At 49.6% G+C, this 16,406-nt stretch overlaps 1 protein-coding gene across 1 annotated transcript in view; it reads left to right on the forward strand.

The window, feature by feature from the left end:
* The window catches only part of Anxa13 (annexin A13), a 45,878-nt gene extending 31,016 nt beyond the window's left edge, over positions 1-14,862 (forward strand). Inside the window, exons 5-11 of the mRNA XM_004837991.3 lie at positions 2,280-2,313; positions 2,418-2,497; positions 4,348-4,416; positions 4,782-4,883; positions 8,976-9,051; positions 11,960-12,072; positions 14,450-14,862. Of these exons, the coding sequence (XP_004838048.1) occupies positions 2,280-2,313; positions 2,418-2,497; positions 4,348-4,416; positions 4,782-4,883; positions 8,976-9,051; positions 11,960-12,072; positions 14,450-14,569 (594 nt within the window). The 3' untranslated portion in view covers positions 14,570-14,862. The remainder of the gene's footprint in view (positions 1-2,279; positions 2,314-2,417; positions 2,498-4,347; positions 4,417-4,781; positions 4,884-8,975; positions 9,052-11,959; positions 12,073-14,449) is intronic.
* Positions 14,863-16,406: the final 1,544 nt, after the last annotated feature.

The raw sequence follows: 16,406 nt of genomic DNA on the forward strand, positions 1-16,406 counted from the left end.
TCTCCCCATTCTGCCTCTGGGTGACAGAATAGATCCTTCCAGAAGAGCTATGTCAACTGTTTTTGTTTTTTCTAATAGGCGCTCACTCCTCTGTGTAGGAGACACAACTCCATTTTACCTTTCTCAGCTGACTTTCTAGGTCTCCTGGATGTGTGAGGCAATCAATAGCCCATGCTTATGTTACTGCCTGGTCAGGGCTGTCATCCAGCATGAAGCACACTCAGGAAGGTGCTGGTGCCCAGGATCCCAGCAGACACCCCCAGGGGCTGCCAGCACCAACCCAGGGAGTCTGCATCTTCTTTCAGCACCCGCCCGCATCCCTTCTGGGAAGGGCAGGCAGCATTTGTTAAGGCCCCAGCAGAAGCCCAATTGTCTTTGGTTCCAGAATCCAGGAAGACCAAGGAATTCGTCAAGAGCAAAGAGGGTGCACAAACCCCAAGTGGGAGGGGCCCTCCTCCATACCCATCCATGACAGTAAACCAGGGGGGCAAGGGACAGCAAGGAAAATGCCAGAGGAGCCCAGCATTCTGAGGCCTTCCTCCAGGAAACATCAGCAGGAGCTGGAGGAGACATCAGGAAGCCCTGAGGCCACGCCTGATGTGAAAGTGTGGTTTGGAGCTGGGTGCTGGCTTCCCCTCGGTCTGCTAGGGCCACCCCATCTGCTGCAGCTGCAAGCCCCTCCCTGTAAGGATCCTTTCCTCCCATGGCATCGTCAGCCGCTGCACAGAGGCCCGAGCAGCGGGGCATCCAATGTCGGGGTAATGAGGATCTGCCTCTGCACAGAGGGTAATTTTACTACTAATTTTCTAATCTTTGCCTGGTTCCTTTAAGGCCCAGGGAACAAGCTTGCAATGAATAGATGGCTTTCAACTTTCTTTCCGGGAATAGACCAGATAGTGAGAAGAGCAGAGAGGAAGCAGAGCCGGGTGGGAGTGGGAAGACGAGCAAGGGGCTGTGCAGACCCAGCGGCCAGGGGAGACCCCGCTGGCTCTCCACCTGCTGTCACCCGTGGTCCGCATGCCCACTCCAGCCATCGCCACCTCTGACGCCCAGGAGACGTGGCAGGACCCCTACTCCTGCTCTCTGCTGGTGAGGTGTAAACAGCTCTCCATGGCGAGCCACCTGGCAGGGCCTGTCAGACAGCTCCTCCCAGTGTGCGCCCTGGCAGAGCCTCTCCACAGGCAGCAGGCTGTCTAGGAAGCCTTGTTCCAAGCCCAGAAAACTGAACAACCTGACCAGCCACCAACAGAGGCTGGCTAAGTAAATGCGGTGTCGTAGGGTGGAACCGCTGTGTCCCTTTAAGGAACATGAGTTACTGTCTGAACCTCCAGAACATAATGGGGTGGAAAAGTAGGTCATACAATGATTCCTGTACCCCACTGTCTAGGCACATGACACACACAAGACAATTCTATTTTTAGTAGCCACATACATGTATACAAAGCAAAGAAAATGACCTGTCAGATCCACACCGAACCCTTAACACTAGCTATGTGGTAAGGATGGAGAGTGAGACTGGATGACGAGATGGTAAAAGAAGGTGTGAGCTGTAATGTTTTCCAGTTTTTATTTTAATTGACACATAGTTATCATACATATTTATGGGAGATAGTGTGATGTTGGAACCCCTGTGTACAGCGTACAATGATCACATCTGAATAACTAGTGCTGCCATTACCTTATTCATGATGAGAATATGCAAAATCCTCCCTTCTCCCAGTTTTGAGGTATATATTACTGTTAAATGTCACCCTGCTAGACCAGAGAGCACTAAAACTTACTTCCACTCTGTAACTTGCATCTCTGTCTGGCCTCTCTGTCCAGCCTCTCCCGCCTCTCCTGGCCTCTGGTGGCGCTGTGGTGCTCTCAGCCTGCGTGACGTGCACTTTGCAAGGGTCCAGAGTGAGAGACAGTCTGTCTGTCTATGTCTGACTTGCTGCACCCGACACAGTGTCCCCTGACACAAGCTCACGACCGCAATGACAGGGTGGTTTTGTCCTTGTTATGGCTGGCTCGGGTTCCACTGTGCAGATGCACCCCATTTTCTGTAACCTTTTCCCTCTGCTGGACACCTAGGCTGACTCACTGTCTCTAAGGAGAACGCATGTGTATGTCACCTGAGTCTGAAAGGCTGGCTCAGAGGGAGTCCCTGCTGCAGCCTGTGCCCTGCCCTGGGGATGGCATCATGCAGACAGCCTGCACTCCAGGGCACGCCCGCCTGCTCTCTGTGTCTGACCCTCCTCACCTTGGATACTGATTTGGTTTCATTGCCTTTCTAGGAAATCAGTGCCATCAAAGAGGCCTACCAGAGGCGTAAGTGCTCTTTTGCTCTGCCTTTGTATAAAGCATGTTCCTTTCAAAGCACTTCCAGGAACTGAATCATCTTGCTCTCTCCTCTCCTTTTTCTTCCTCAAAAGTATTTGACAAGAGCCTTGAATCAGATGTCAAAGGTGACACAAGTGGGAACCTAAAAAAGATTCTGGTGTCCCTGCTACAGGTAAGAGCACACAGGTCTTGCTTACTTTATGATCTTAGAAAATAATCCTGGGCAACATGGTACCTGATGAAAAAGGCAAAGTAGACCTACATTTCATTCTTTTAAGAAGTATGCTACTGAGGAATCATCAGCCCAGCAACTGGGAAGCTACCTGGTGGGGATTTCTCCTCTGCTAACAACCTGGCCTGTCATTTGCTGCTTACAGTCTCTCCTGGTTAATGAATTTGCTCAGTAAGCAAAACCACTGTGATTGGCTGGTGAGCAGACCCAGCCCAGGAGCAAGCCCCAGCCATCTGACCCCAAAGGGGGCCCTTCCCCCAATGCAGCTCCACACCCACTTCTGGGATTCACCCCAACTCTAGACCTGTAGGAACCACTGCAAGCAACTCCCCCGGGAGGCAGGGCTTTTAGAGTTGGCCCCGCTAGGACGCAGCCCTGGGCCTCAGCATCTGTACCCTCCTGACCTGCAACTTTGTGGGCTGTGCGCCCTTCCACTGTTTCATGTCTCCCACGGTGCAGAGTGACAGCCAAGAGCAAAAGGGAGAGGGCTTCGCCTGCAGCAGGAAAGGTTTTCTTCCTGCTCCTTATAAAGCACCACAAACCAGCTCAGAGCAGCAGAGCACTGAGATCTCACAGTGCCCTGAGTCGGGAGCACTGTGTGGACGAGCCGAGCCCTACTGAGGGTCTCTCAGGCTGGAATCAGCTGAGTGGCCATCTCACCTGAGGCTCTGGAGAGTTCCTTCCTGGTGGCCTTGTGTTCTTGCAACCAGAGACCACCACCCGTGCCAGAGACCACTGTGCTTCCTGCCATGTGGCCCTGTGTTCCTATTCTCATGCTCTGGGTTAACTATTGCAGATCCATTTCGGAATGAGAGCAGGTAAAACTGCAGGGGTTTCTTTGAAGGGGTAGTCGTGTAGTTCAGGCTGGCCTCAAACTCACAGCAATCCTCCTGCCTCAGCCTCCCAAGTGGTGGGATCACAGGCCTCCAGGCCTGTAACATGATGTAACATGTATAATACAAATCGCCATCTGCCCTCTCCAGGCCAGCAGGCACTTATCTCTCTGACTTCTTCCATCTCTGACCTTTAAGATCTCTCACCTGATTGGGGCAGGCCCACCAAAGATAATCTCCCTTTTGATTCATTTGATTGATTAGAGACCTGCATCACAACTGCAGGTCCTGCCTTGTGCAACGTAAGTACAGTAGTGACATCTCATCATATTCACTCAAGGAAAGCGGGCTATACCAGGGTGTCTGTCACTGGGAGCCACCTTAGAATTCCACCTGGCACACAGGGCTTAAGGGAGACTTCAAGTCCTTCCATGACCAGCTCTCCGAGTTCCTTGGCACACGGACTCTGAGTGGAAGCTGGATATTTTGGAAGGAAGACTATTTGTGGTCCAAAGGACTCATTCTAGGGGGCATCCTCGGTTGCTGTCGGCCTGCTCCGAGGTCCGTGTGAACGACCCTGGTTTCCCTTAGGAAACAAAAGACAGGCTGAGTCAGGAAGATTGCAAGTTTGAGCCCAGTCCACACAATTTAGTAACTCTGGGAGACCCTGTTTCAAAATTCAAAAAAATTTTTTAAAGGCCTGGAAGTGTAGCTCATATTCCCAGCAGGGGAGAAAAAGATGGGTGAGGAGGGGGGAGAGAGGAAGAAGAGCAGCATCCTCACAGAAGCTACACTGCTTATCACTGGTGCCCAGAAGATGGTAGCAAAGAGCAGGTCCTGAGGCCTCGCCAGGCCGGGCCGGGCTGGGCCGGGCGCCCTCTAAACTCACCCTGGGGCCCAGCACTCTTTCCTGTGGCCCAGAAGAACTGGAGTCATAACAATGTGTCGATGTCCTAGGCTCACCGAGACGAAGGGGCTGAGGTGGACAAGGAGCTTGCCGGCCGGGACGCCAAGGATCTGTACGACGTAAGTGCCTTCGGTTTTTGATTTATTAGTGTGGTTTTCAGCAAACGTTTCTTTATTTCACGCAAATGGGAGTTTCTTGAGCGATAAGGGTGATCTGTACTTACCTGTTTACATCATGTATAAGGAATTGTTCCTCTTCTCATATTCTGGGGTTAACCATCCCAGACCCGTTTGGGGATGAGCTCGAATATAAATATGCAAATAAATAAGCGAAGCGTACTTGTGTGTCAGAGTGTAAAATGCTCGCTCCGCCCGTGTGACCTCTATCCGGTGCGTGTTTTCCAAGAGGGAGGCCTGGTCAGGCCACTGTCTGCCCACTGTCCTTGCACCAAGTCCCCTTCACGGTATTGGTATTTGGCCCTCAGGCAGGAGAAGGCCGCTGGGGCACTGACGAGCTTGCCTTCAATGAGGTCCTGGCCCAAAGGAGCTACGTGCAGTTACGAGCCACCTTCCTGGCCTATCAACTTGTAAGTATGCTGCCCAAGCCCCTAAGGGTCCCGTGACACTGGTTTCCAGGAGAAGCCCCGGTCCGGGGTGTGGAGCTGGAGGCTCCTTTACACGGCGGTTCTGGTGTGAGCTGAGCCCCAGGACGCTGCCAGAATCCTGCAGAGCTCAGAACAGCCCCACAGCCAAGAAAGCCAGCCCCAAATGTGGCGCCATGGCTGGCGACCCTGGTTTGTGGCAGAGACGAGGGAAGCAGAGATGTAACGTGCAAAGCTCTGGAGCCCAAGGGTCTGGGCGAAAATCTGGGTTCTAACACTGGCAAGTGACCAAAGCGCCATCTTCTTTTGTAAAGCGGGGGCCATGAGCAGACGTTCAGAGTTATGTAAAAGTTAAGGAAGAGAAAGCCTCCAAATAGTATCTGACATTTGATAACATGCAAATGTCTGCTCTTGTTTTTATTATTCCAGCTAACAGTTGGGATAGCAGTGCCTACCACTCTTGGGACAGATATGTTATACTTGAGAATCAAGTTCCTGAAAAGAATTGCATGAATTATGTTTTTAATCTCATGATCATTTTAAACCAGCAAAGGGTTAGCTATTTCAAGGTACTTAGTGATAGATAAGTCCTTCCCTGAAAAGAAATTTTAATTTTCAAAAAGCCATAAGTGGAGTATCAGATCAATTTTTCTTTCTTTCTTTCCTTCCTTCCTTCTTTCTTCCTTCCTTCTTTCCTTTCTTCCTTTCTTCCTTCCTTCCTTCCTTTCTTTCTTCTTTCCTTCCTTCTTTCTCATTTTTCTGTTTCTTTCTTCTTTTCCCTCCTATTTTATTTTTGTAGAATGCTTTTACAAATTCAAAGCACATCTATGCCTTGTATGTCATTTCGATGTTGCAATAGCATAACTGTGACGTAGGCTGAACAATTACTGTGGCCCCAACTGCCGGACAAGGCAAGTCTGCCAGCGAGAAACCCGCTGGGACCCATCGGGACCACACAGCGAGTCAGTAGCAGAAAGTGGACAAGAACTCCAGGACTCCCTGGCTGAGCTCCTCCCTCTGCCGGAGTTGGCTGCTCCTCACTCAGAAGAGCCTTCCTATGTGTTGCCAGCAGATGAAAAGACAAGAGAGCTTTGGAATTTTATCATTTCTGTACGCATGCCTCAAGGGCCCTCTGCTTCCAGTCCTGGTCCTAATCAAAGGCAGCTGACCCAAATTCCCCTGGTCTCTGTGCCTGGAGGACTCCCCCATGCCTGTCCCCTTCCCGTGCCACAGGGAGCATAGCCAGAGTTTACAGAGATGGCTCTCACTGGCCATCACTATGGAAACACACACGAGACTGTGTTTGCATCCGTGATTTGTGTACTCCGTGGCTACGTACCTGCAAGGACACTCTAAGCCAATACAGTATCTTCAAGTTACCCTTGAGATAACAGCATCAGAATCACTTACAGAGCTGTTTGTGAAAATCCTCAGACCCCACCCTAGACCTATGAAATGGGACTCCTTGGGTTCGGGTCTTACCATCCCCAAGTCTTAGCAGTCTCCCCGTTGATTCTGATGCAGGTTGAAGTTTAGAAAGTCTGACCTAGGCCACTAAGGGCATGACCTTGGGCAAGTTATTAAGGTTTCTTTGCCTCTGTTTCCCAGCTGTCAAATGGAGTTAACAGCACCTACTCCGTGGGATCAGTAAGAATTGAACAAATTAATAATAGTTAGCTCTTAGTGCCTCATGTGCAGTAACCGCTCAGTAAACACTAGTCAAGTGCTAATAACCAGAGCAAGAGCTCAAATGGACAATAAAGTGAATTATGGATTTGATGATGCTACACAAAACCAGCCCTAGAAATGCCATGAATATTCCTCCATTCCAAAGGCCTTGCTCTAATGTCATTCATCCTGATCTTTATTGTTAACTTGTTAAGAGTTTATCATGCTCATAGGGCCGGGGTTCTGTAAGTTGTTGATGGTCTCTGTCCAAAAGCACAGAGATGCTAGTGTGAGCTCACTGCAGTGTGTTAAATATTAGGTCATCCTGGCATAGAGGTGAATTTTAATTTTTGGCACCAAATCTAGGGTTTTGCTCATTATTTTCCCTCTAGGCCTGAGGCTTAATTTCTGATGCTCTCAGCAATCCCAGCCCAAGCAACAGAGCCTCCCCATCTGCTGGGTAGTGCAAGGTCATCACAGCCTCAAGGCCTGTCAGGCACGCAAGGCCAGGCTTTGGCTCTTACGCCTCTGTCATCAGAGGCCTCGGGCAGATGGCGCTGCACTCAGTGGACTGCCAAAGTGGGGGAGTCAGTTTAAAAAGAAAGAAGAATCACGTGTAAACCTGTCAAAAATGCAAATTCTCAGTCCCCATCCTGGACTTTATAATATAGATTATTCTGCTATTCTAGTAGGATCTCCCTTATTCTTCTAACAACCTCCATAGAGGCACTGCAGCCTGTGTAACTAGTCTCTGAGCCTAGTCTGCAGTCTACCTCCTGATGTGTTTTTTTTCTGAGATCAAAATCTTGGTTCCATCCAAATAGTCCCCTAAGAATCAGATGTTCCAGCAAGTGAAGGGAAAAGCTTGCAAAGGAGGATCCCAATAGCTCAGCCAGTCTGCTGTTTTCACACTGAGCTCCACGGAGTTCATGGAGATGCCTCAAAAGACACCAGGATGGGGGTGAAGCCAGAAGAGAACAGGAGGCCAAGTGATCTCATTGGATTATGTGGACAGCGCCCCCTGGAGTTGTCCAAGGAAGAACTTCTGGCAATCAGAACACAGCACTGATGCCTAGGGCTAGCGTAAGGAGATCAGCTCTGCCTGTCTGCTTTTATCTGTCTTACAGGCTATAAAACATTGAAAAAACACTGGTCTGGCCCCAATACTCTTTCTGTTAGTGACAGAAACAGTAAATGGTTTAATGTGACAAGTTTTTAGTGAACACAGACTTGTACAAACAAAATGAAGGTCTTGAAATGCAATCTCAACCTACAGAACAAGAGCCCTGTGTCTGGGGAGGTGATACCCACCCCTTCCAAAATACCACCTCCCACATCAAACCCAGAAAGGTGGAGGGAGCTAAGGAAAGGGCAGATTGAAAGCTCGCTCTCCTTCAAATCTGGTTTCCATTGCCAACACAAAGACATCTAGATAGGCAAGCAATGGCAGGGCATGCAACACAGAGCTTCACTACATCTGGACCCTCCTCTCTCCCCATATGTTGTCCCTGAATCACAAGAATGTTTTGTTCATCTGTGTTTTCATAATAAAAAACACAAACCCCACCAGTATGCGCTCAAGGGTCCCAGTAATCTACAGGATCAATTGTGCCATATTCACAAAAGATAATTTCTAGAAAGAGGCAAAGAGCTTCAAGCCAGCAAAGCACCTTCCTTTCTCTTTCTTTGCCTTCTCTGAGCTTGGCCCTGGCACTATTTGTGTTAAAGTGAGCCACAGTTTACTCTAACTGTAGCTTCTATAAATATTTGGAATGTGCAATGTTGTGCAGAGTGACAGGTGAGCTGGTGGTGAATGTAAGACCATCTGTGATCGGAGAGGAGGAAAGCAGCATTTCATGGCAGGCAACTCTGGCTCTCAGCCCGTGCAGCCCCAGTCAGTCAGGAGCGTTAGATCGGGTTCTTGTCATGAACCTCACAGCCTCCACTCTTTCCCCACTAGCTGGAAGCAACAGAATCCCCAGTACCAAGGCAAAGAGACAAGGGAGATGCAGCTCAGACTTATTGCCACGTCCTCCTGGGAACGTGGAACTGGAAATGATGAAAAACACACTGGAAATTAAAATACTATATAACACAAAGAAGTGTTGTCGCCATATATATTAATTGCCCCTCCGCTCTTTAATTTTACAGATGAGGAAACTGAGTCTGAGGGGATGGCACTGGCTGGGTCAAATCCATTAGGGGTCAGTGCAGGACTAACTCCTCCGCAGCAAGAGCCCCTCTCCAGTGGGGCGGCCCACCCCACCCAGCAAGCCGAGAGGCAGGAGAGGATCTCCTTACAGCAGCAGCACTAAATCTGGAAAAGTTTAGCACTTTTCACAGGAAATAACCCCAAGAGGGTGAAAAGCCAACCCAGGAATAACAGCTGGACTTTGCTTGTCTCCTCAGCTCATTGGCAAAGACATGGAGGAAGCCATTGAAGAAGAAACGTCAGGAGACCTGAAGAGGGCCTACTTAACTCTCGGTAACGTAAAACTAGGAGTTCCCATCCTAGGTTGGGCTCCCTGGAACCATATTTGGGGACTGAGGACCTCAAATATGGAGGGACCATATTTGCATGCAGGAGGATTTAGGGAATAGTTTAGGGAACAACACATCAGAGCAACGTCAGGCAGAGGACAAAGTGAGTGTGACACAGCCCCTCTCACCCAGGGATCTCTGACGCTGGGATGTCCTGGTGGAACAGGGGAGCCCAACATCAACCCAACATCAACCATCCTTGGGTATTGGCTGCACCCAGGGGGCATTTGCCACCTCGGGCAAGTCAGCTGCATCACTTGGGCAGTTCCTGGGGAGGGACCCAGCTGTGAGCAGTCAGCAAGTGACCCTTAGAATAAGTGTCTCACAGGACTAGGGATTTAGGTCAGTGGTTTCGGCACCTGCCCAGAAAGCCCAAGGTCCCAAGTTCAATCCCCAGTACCAAAAAAAGAAAAAGTGCCTCGATTCCAGGGAAGGCATCACAGTCTACTGCAACCCTACTAAGAGGATGGACAAGCATCGATCAGTAGCCTGGGACCATTATCTAGCCTCAGGTCACAGTATAAGGTTCCCTCGACACACACTGGACAGTACCTACATTTAAGGTCCATGAACAAGTCTGCCCAATGGCTTCAGGTCTTCCTTTTCAATTCAGTTCCCTTCAATGTTCACAAAGAATGAGGTTGGTTCCTAAAGAGAGAGGCAGGAGATGAGGTTCTGACCATGCCAGGCAAACCCCAGCACATTCTCCTCCCTGGGTACTCCCCGAGGCAGGAAGTGGCAGAGAGGTGGGCATGGGCCGTGTCTGGCAGGCTTGTTTTTTCTTGCAAGCTCTGGAATGAAGGCATTGTCCATTGTCCACACTGCTTGGGGGAAGTCGAGGGCCCCATCCCAAATGGCACAAGAAATGGAGAGTCATCCCTGGGAGAGGAAGAACCCAAACAAGCAGCCCTGGAAGTTAAAAAATGTGCTCCAATTGCCAAACTGGGTTTGTTTTGTTTTGTTTTGCTTTGTTGTTTTTGGCTGGGGTTTTTTTTGGGGGGGGTACCAGGAATCAAACTCAGGATCTTGCGCTTATGAGGCAGGCGAGGTGCCACTGAGCTACATCTTCGGCCCTGTTTTGTTTTGTTTTGTTTTGGTACCGGGGATCAAACTTGGGACCTTGCACTTGTGAGGCAGGCACCAGAACCACTGAGCTAAATCCCTGGCCCAAAAGCAGGATTGGTGCTTTTTTTTCTTTCTTTTGTTTTGGTACCAGGGATCGAACTCAGGTCCTTGCACTTGCGCAGCAGGCAGTGAAACCACTGAGCTAAATCCCAGGCCCTGTTTTGTTTTTTAACAGTGACAACAACTGACTGTTTTCTATCCATGCTTGCACTGCATTCAGATTCAGGGCTGGTACCGTGATGCACAGAGGTGCGAGCATTCCCTCTGCCGCTCCAGGCCTACACTGCCACTGCATACACTTGTGCTCTAGCACGGACGACCGTCTTCCGGGCTGTGAGGAAGGGTCAGCCAGCAGACAGAGGGCTCTGCTCACATCCTGGATCTGAGGCTCCAGACCATTGTCCACTTGTAGAGTGGAAGGAGAGCCAGGAGCACACCTATGCAGGCAGAAGTCAGCAGCCCAACCCCTCCGTCACCCAGCATGGACTCAGCACCTTTTTGGCCCCGGGGGTTGTGCTGGGTGCCAGGATCAGAGGGGAGAAAGACCCAGTTCTTGCTCTTCAGGAGCTTAGGCCCACCAGAGACACACAGGGCCGGTGAGGCCACAGGAGAAACAACAATCAGAGTGAGGAGTCACAGAGGATGGGAGCCAGTGCTCAGGGTTAGGAGCCACGAGTCACTGTTCTCAGTGGTGGCAAAAGTAAAAGTGAGAAGACCCTGAGAGTAAACTACACAGAGCACATGACTGCATAGCTCCCACTTAGCACCTGAAGATGCCAGTTTATAGCTAAAATTGGGAAGGGTAGGCAGAGGCCCAATGTCTGCTACCAGGAGCAGCCCTCACAGCTGGGCTCCAGGGACCAGAATCAGAATCTCTTGTCACAATGGTTTCCTGGTCCCCATTCCAGATTTCCCACAGAAAAACCTGGGATGGAATGGAATGGAATGGAATGGAATGCGGAGGGGACTATCTTGTAGTCAATGAAGCTTAAGAACCCCTGCAGTACTGGGGATTAAACCCAGGGCCTTCACACTGCCACGCAAAACTGCAGCCTGATCCCAGTCCTCTCCCTTGCACGCACGCATCAGTCACAGATGAGTACCTAGAAAACAAGAGCTGTGACAGGCCACGTTAAGTTTGCACAGTTCACACTTACACAGAATTCATCATGAGTCACGAACATTGAATAGTGTAAGTGTTCTGGAGAAAACGTTAGCAACCTAAAGAGTGAATGTTCGTTCCTGTAATGCATTAGCCGTGATGGTGCACAAGTCTGGGAGAAGGGAGAGAAGTGGTGACACACCCCAGGGTGGAGAGGTCCCTCGCCTGGCCCCGGAGTGGAAACCACGCTTCACTAACGTGTGACTAGAGCAGAGCTGGCGGCAGGGGCACCGGAAGGGGCCCAAGGCAGCATAGAGAAAAGTGATCTGAAGAAGCAAACACCACATCCAGCACATTCCAGCGCTCTGGCTGTGGACATCACAGCAGCCTGCAGAGGGATCAGAGCAGAGCCTATGAAACAGGCTGGGGAAGGCAGGGGAGGGAAGGGTGGTGAGTGCAGGGCGCCAGGCCGTGGGCCAGGGAGGGCTCCTTCCAGGACAGGGACACAGGCTCTCATCAGAAGGGTGCTGCCAAGCTGCTCCCTCTGAGCCACACGCCGCCCTGGGCCCCGGGTGCCCCGAGTTACTCAGTGGGAAGGCCTCACACACGCTTTCCCCGGCCGCAGTGAGATGCGCCCGAGACCCAGAGGCCTACTTTGCGGACCTTCTGTACCAGGCCATGAAGGGCGCGGGGACTGACGAGGAGACACTAATTCGCATCATCATCACCAGGGCTGAGGTGAGACCACTGACTCCAAAGAGGCGGCAGCAATTTCTCCCTCTCTGCCTTTGATGTCACCAACTGTAGTTTCTTCTGAAGGCCTATTTATAGAAAGACGGGGCAGAGACGGCCCTTGCTTTCCCGGAATCTGTACATGACTGCTCTGCTTCAATCTGTTTCTTTTTCTAAAAATACAGGCACAATCCTCGCTGCTATTTCTGTCGTCTGTGGCTCCCGAGATGAGTGGGCTGGGTGCAGGGAGCTTGCAGAGCCGTGTGGAGGCAGCTCGGCTCTGCCTGGCTCCATCTTACGGAAACAAAACAGACTCCGGCAGAGGCTGCTGGCCGGGGACAACGGCAGGCCATCTCCTGCTCCCGAGGAGCTTTTCTTTAACTGGACATACAGCAGAAGCAAAACTTTATCCAGCAAACACATCCATTTAACAGAATGCTTCTCAGCTTAAGCCTTTTTAGGCCTAGTCTTTTCTTGGTGGCTACACTCCGAGAAAATGGTTTAACAGGACAGGTACTTGTCCAGGTGCTGTTTGAAAGATTTCCTCCCAGGACCAGAGAGGCACCTCACCGTTACACACTAAAAGAGCCCTAAAGACCCCTCTGCCCCGTCAGAGGAGAGTACATGTGTCTTAGAAAAGGAGGGAATGAGGAGCGGAGGCCTGGGAGCAGCTGCCAGGACCCACACTAATGCTTGAGAAATGGCACTTCATCTGCCATCCCAGGAGCCCTGGAAAGTGAAGTGGAGCTAAGCAGCTGAAAACCACACACATCTTCCCTCAGAAACAAAAAACTGTTAAATAAAGGAAGAGTGGTACCAACCCAACTTCTCACCCATTCTTGGCAAACACCTAACATCTGATGCTGTTTTTAGATTTGACTTTGCAGCAAGATGCTTGTGTCCCTGGAACTGCTCTCTGCCCTCACACACAGCCCGCCCTCCTCTTCCTCCACTCACTTTTTTCTTCTCTGTCTCACAGCCCCTTCTCCCTACGTGGCTCCCTTTACCAGCATCTCTTCCCTCCTGGACTTCTCACTCTCTTCCCTCCAGCTCCCTCCCTTGTCTTCCCGGGTGCCTGCTCTCTCCCTCTTAGCAGTGCAGCCCCAGCCAGTCATGGCGAGGTCTTGAAGGACTGAAGTGTCCCCACAGAGCAGACCCAGGGCTCCGAAAGACCCTGTGGAGGCCAGATCCACCCACAGGGCTTGTCAGGATCCGAGTTCACGCCAACGTGGACCACAGCACGTTCAATGCCAGGATGCTCAGTGGTGACCACATGTCCTGGGTCATCAGCACCAGGCAGTTTCCTCAGAGGGCTTCAGACCCGCGGAGAGATCGTGTAGTCAGAGCACTAACCCCAGAGCCCAGGGCACTGAAACAGTCCCCGTGCCGCCTCCCCCAGGGTCTCCGTCCTTATGCTCAGTGTCCACACCAAAGCCCTCTCCCGACCCGTGTTTTCTCATTTCCTTTCTCTCTCAGTTCAGCTCTACCTGGGGCAGGAGAAAAGAGACGGGACCCAGAGGCAGTTTCTAGATCTGGAGTGTGGGGTAGGGTCTCCCCAAAGAGAGAAGAGAAGATACTCCTGTCAGACAGAGTTCTGTGCTTCTTTTTCTTTTTTTTTTTTTTTTTTTGGTACCGGAGATTGAACTCAGGACCTTGTGCTTGCAAGGCAGGCAGCAGAACCACTGAGCTACATCCCCGGCTGTGCTTCTTTTATGAGGCTCATTTTGTTCAATTTGGAACTGCATCTTTTCTATGCGAGTTACCTCCCTTATTAGCTATAAGAAGTCTTCAGCAGATCAATCTTTTATCTATTTTTCTCTTAAGTCCTACACCTACCTCTAGCACTTAGGTTTTTATGATTTCAATAAATTAGATTCAAACTAGGTCCTACAAAAGGATATTGATTTGAATTTTGTTGATATTAATATCCTCGGTTGATAACCTGTTGACACTAATATCCTGGCCAATCGGGGTACAAGGAAAATTCACCTCAAAGCTCTGTGTCCACAACTTTCTTTGCCTTCTCCCAATGGCTGGCACACTGGGCCTACAGGCAAAACGGGGCCACCGCTTGTCTTTGTACCATCTTGCCACCTGCGAACAATTCATTTTCAAGTCACAGAAAAATACTATTTCGTAACAGAAAAATCATATGATATTCAAGTTTTGGGTTCCATAATAAAATTTTGATGGAACATACAGGCACTTCTTCCACCTTTGCAGGACTGAACTTAGCTTTCCCTTTCTTACTCCAAAACTGGAAATAATGATAGTTCTACCTCAAAGTTGAAAGCATAAGCAAGTTTAGGGATGTGCCTGCCATTACAGTGAACACACACACTGTTAACCTTGTATCCTGGTGCTGCTGTCATCCTTCCTGCAGGTGGACCTTCAAGGGATAAAGGCCAAGTTTCAGGAGAAGTATCAGAAGTCGCTCTCGGACATGGTCAGCTCAGACACCTCCGGGGACTTCCAGAAACTGCTCGTGGCCCTCTTGCACTGAGCCCAGCCAGAGCGATAGGAACACAGGGGAAGCCACTTTCCTGAAGAAGACATTCCAAATCAAACCTGCAAACACAATGCCAGCACGAGAAACCCTGGGGCCTTGTTTATTTTCTTGGCAGCGTAAGAGTACAGCAAAGCCAAACTGTTTAAGTTTAAGGGCAGCAACTTCAAATCACTTGGCCAGGTCGCCTTGAACTCTGGCTTAGCAAGTATCTGGGCTGATTTAACCTTCCTGTAGCATAGTCACTGAATGCTTCCTAAGCACAAATAAAACCAGCAGTTGATGAAAAACTGTGCATGTGTTTGTAATAAAATGTTTAGAAGAATATGGACTGCAGAGGGGTGTGTATGGTCCAGGTAAAGATTAAATAGTTAAGGTACAGGGAAAATAAAATTAACTAATTTGTTGATTTTCCCTCTGTTTGTTCAATTTTAAAGCCTCCATGGTAATTAAAGGTGTAGATTATGCCTCCATCTGCTGCTTTTTCAAACTGGCTTGATTAGTTTGGGTTTTTGCCCAGCAAATACCCAACTAGGATGAGGTTCAAACACCATTTGGGGAATGCAATTACCTCTGTTCACAATCACTCAGTACAGTAATCAAGACTAGCAGCAAGGAAAAGTTGACTTGCCTGTGTGAAATGTAACTAGGAATAAAATCCACTAATATGCTGCCTGGTTAATTGGGCTTTCTTACTTCTCTAGACTCTTTTTAGCCTCCCAATACCCCCGCCATCTTCAAATATGGTTACAGCAAAGTGCCACGGGATTGAGGCCAACAGCCTCGCCAGTGCCTGGCACCCACACAATCTCTGCTCTGAGACATTGTTCTCATAGACACATGGAGGGGAACCCATCATAGGCACCTGGACATCTGGGTTCAAGGAGTATAGCTGGCACTCACTGGTTGTCCCTGGCCCTTCTAAGTAGCATGATTTTGTATTTAATCTCCTCCAGCTCTATGAGGGTGGTATTATTGCCATTTATCAATTGAGGAAACAGGCATTAAGTAACCCAGCTAAATTAATTTGCAAGCAACAGAAGTGGGACTGGAAACCCAGGCTGGCTGACTCCAGAAATCACCTACTAAGCACCCTTCTTGGAAAAGTAACGCAGAGTACATAAGAATGGGTCTGTGTATTCCTTCACCTACTTAATTCCCTACTCTCTACTAATCATCATGCAGAGGATACAAGGGAAACCCAAACACAGAGCGTGTCTTGGTGCTTTATTCTCAGGCCAGAAAAGTAGCCTGATGTCTCCATGACTCAACAGAACGCTGTAAGTGCATTAAGGAAAGAAGATCCACCCATGAGCAAGAAGAGGGAGCATCACTCTGCATGGGAGATCTGGAGAATGCTTCCCAGGGGTACATTCGAGTTGGGTTTTAGCAAACACATAGAAGCCCTGAGGCCTGGAAGCATGAGTGGGATGTGCTCAGAAAGACATGAGATCTGTTCTTTTGGAGCATAGATGTGGTAAAAGGAGAAAGGGGAGTGGGCAGCAATGAGGCAGGGAATATATATTCGGAGTCCATCAGCAATGGTTTCGGCTGTCAAGTGTGGGCTTGGTGCTTTGCACAGCGGTGGTCACTGGAGACATTTAACTAAATGAGGGGCGTGATCAGGTCTGGGCCTTGGGAGGCCACTTTGGTGGTGCAAGTAACATAGAGCGAATAGCCCAGCACTTAGTCTACTGATAGATGTCACATCCTGGGGTGACCTTTTAGGGCACATAAAATGAGGATTAATCAGTTAAGAAGTTACATTAACATCAGTGTTTTATCTGGCTAATAATCGTTGCCATCATTATGAGATTTAATGCATAAAAAGCTC

Source organism: Heterocephalus glaber, unplaced genomic scaffold (genome assembly GCF_053883595.1).
Source record: "Heterocephalus glaber isolate CG9 unplaced genomic scaffold, H.glaber_assembly_v1.0 deba00000281, whole genome shotgun sequence".
Lineage (NCBI taxonomy): Eukaryota > Metazoa > Chordata > Mammalia > Rodentia > Bathyergidae > Heterocephalus > Heterocephalus glaber.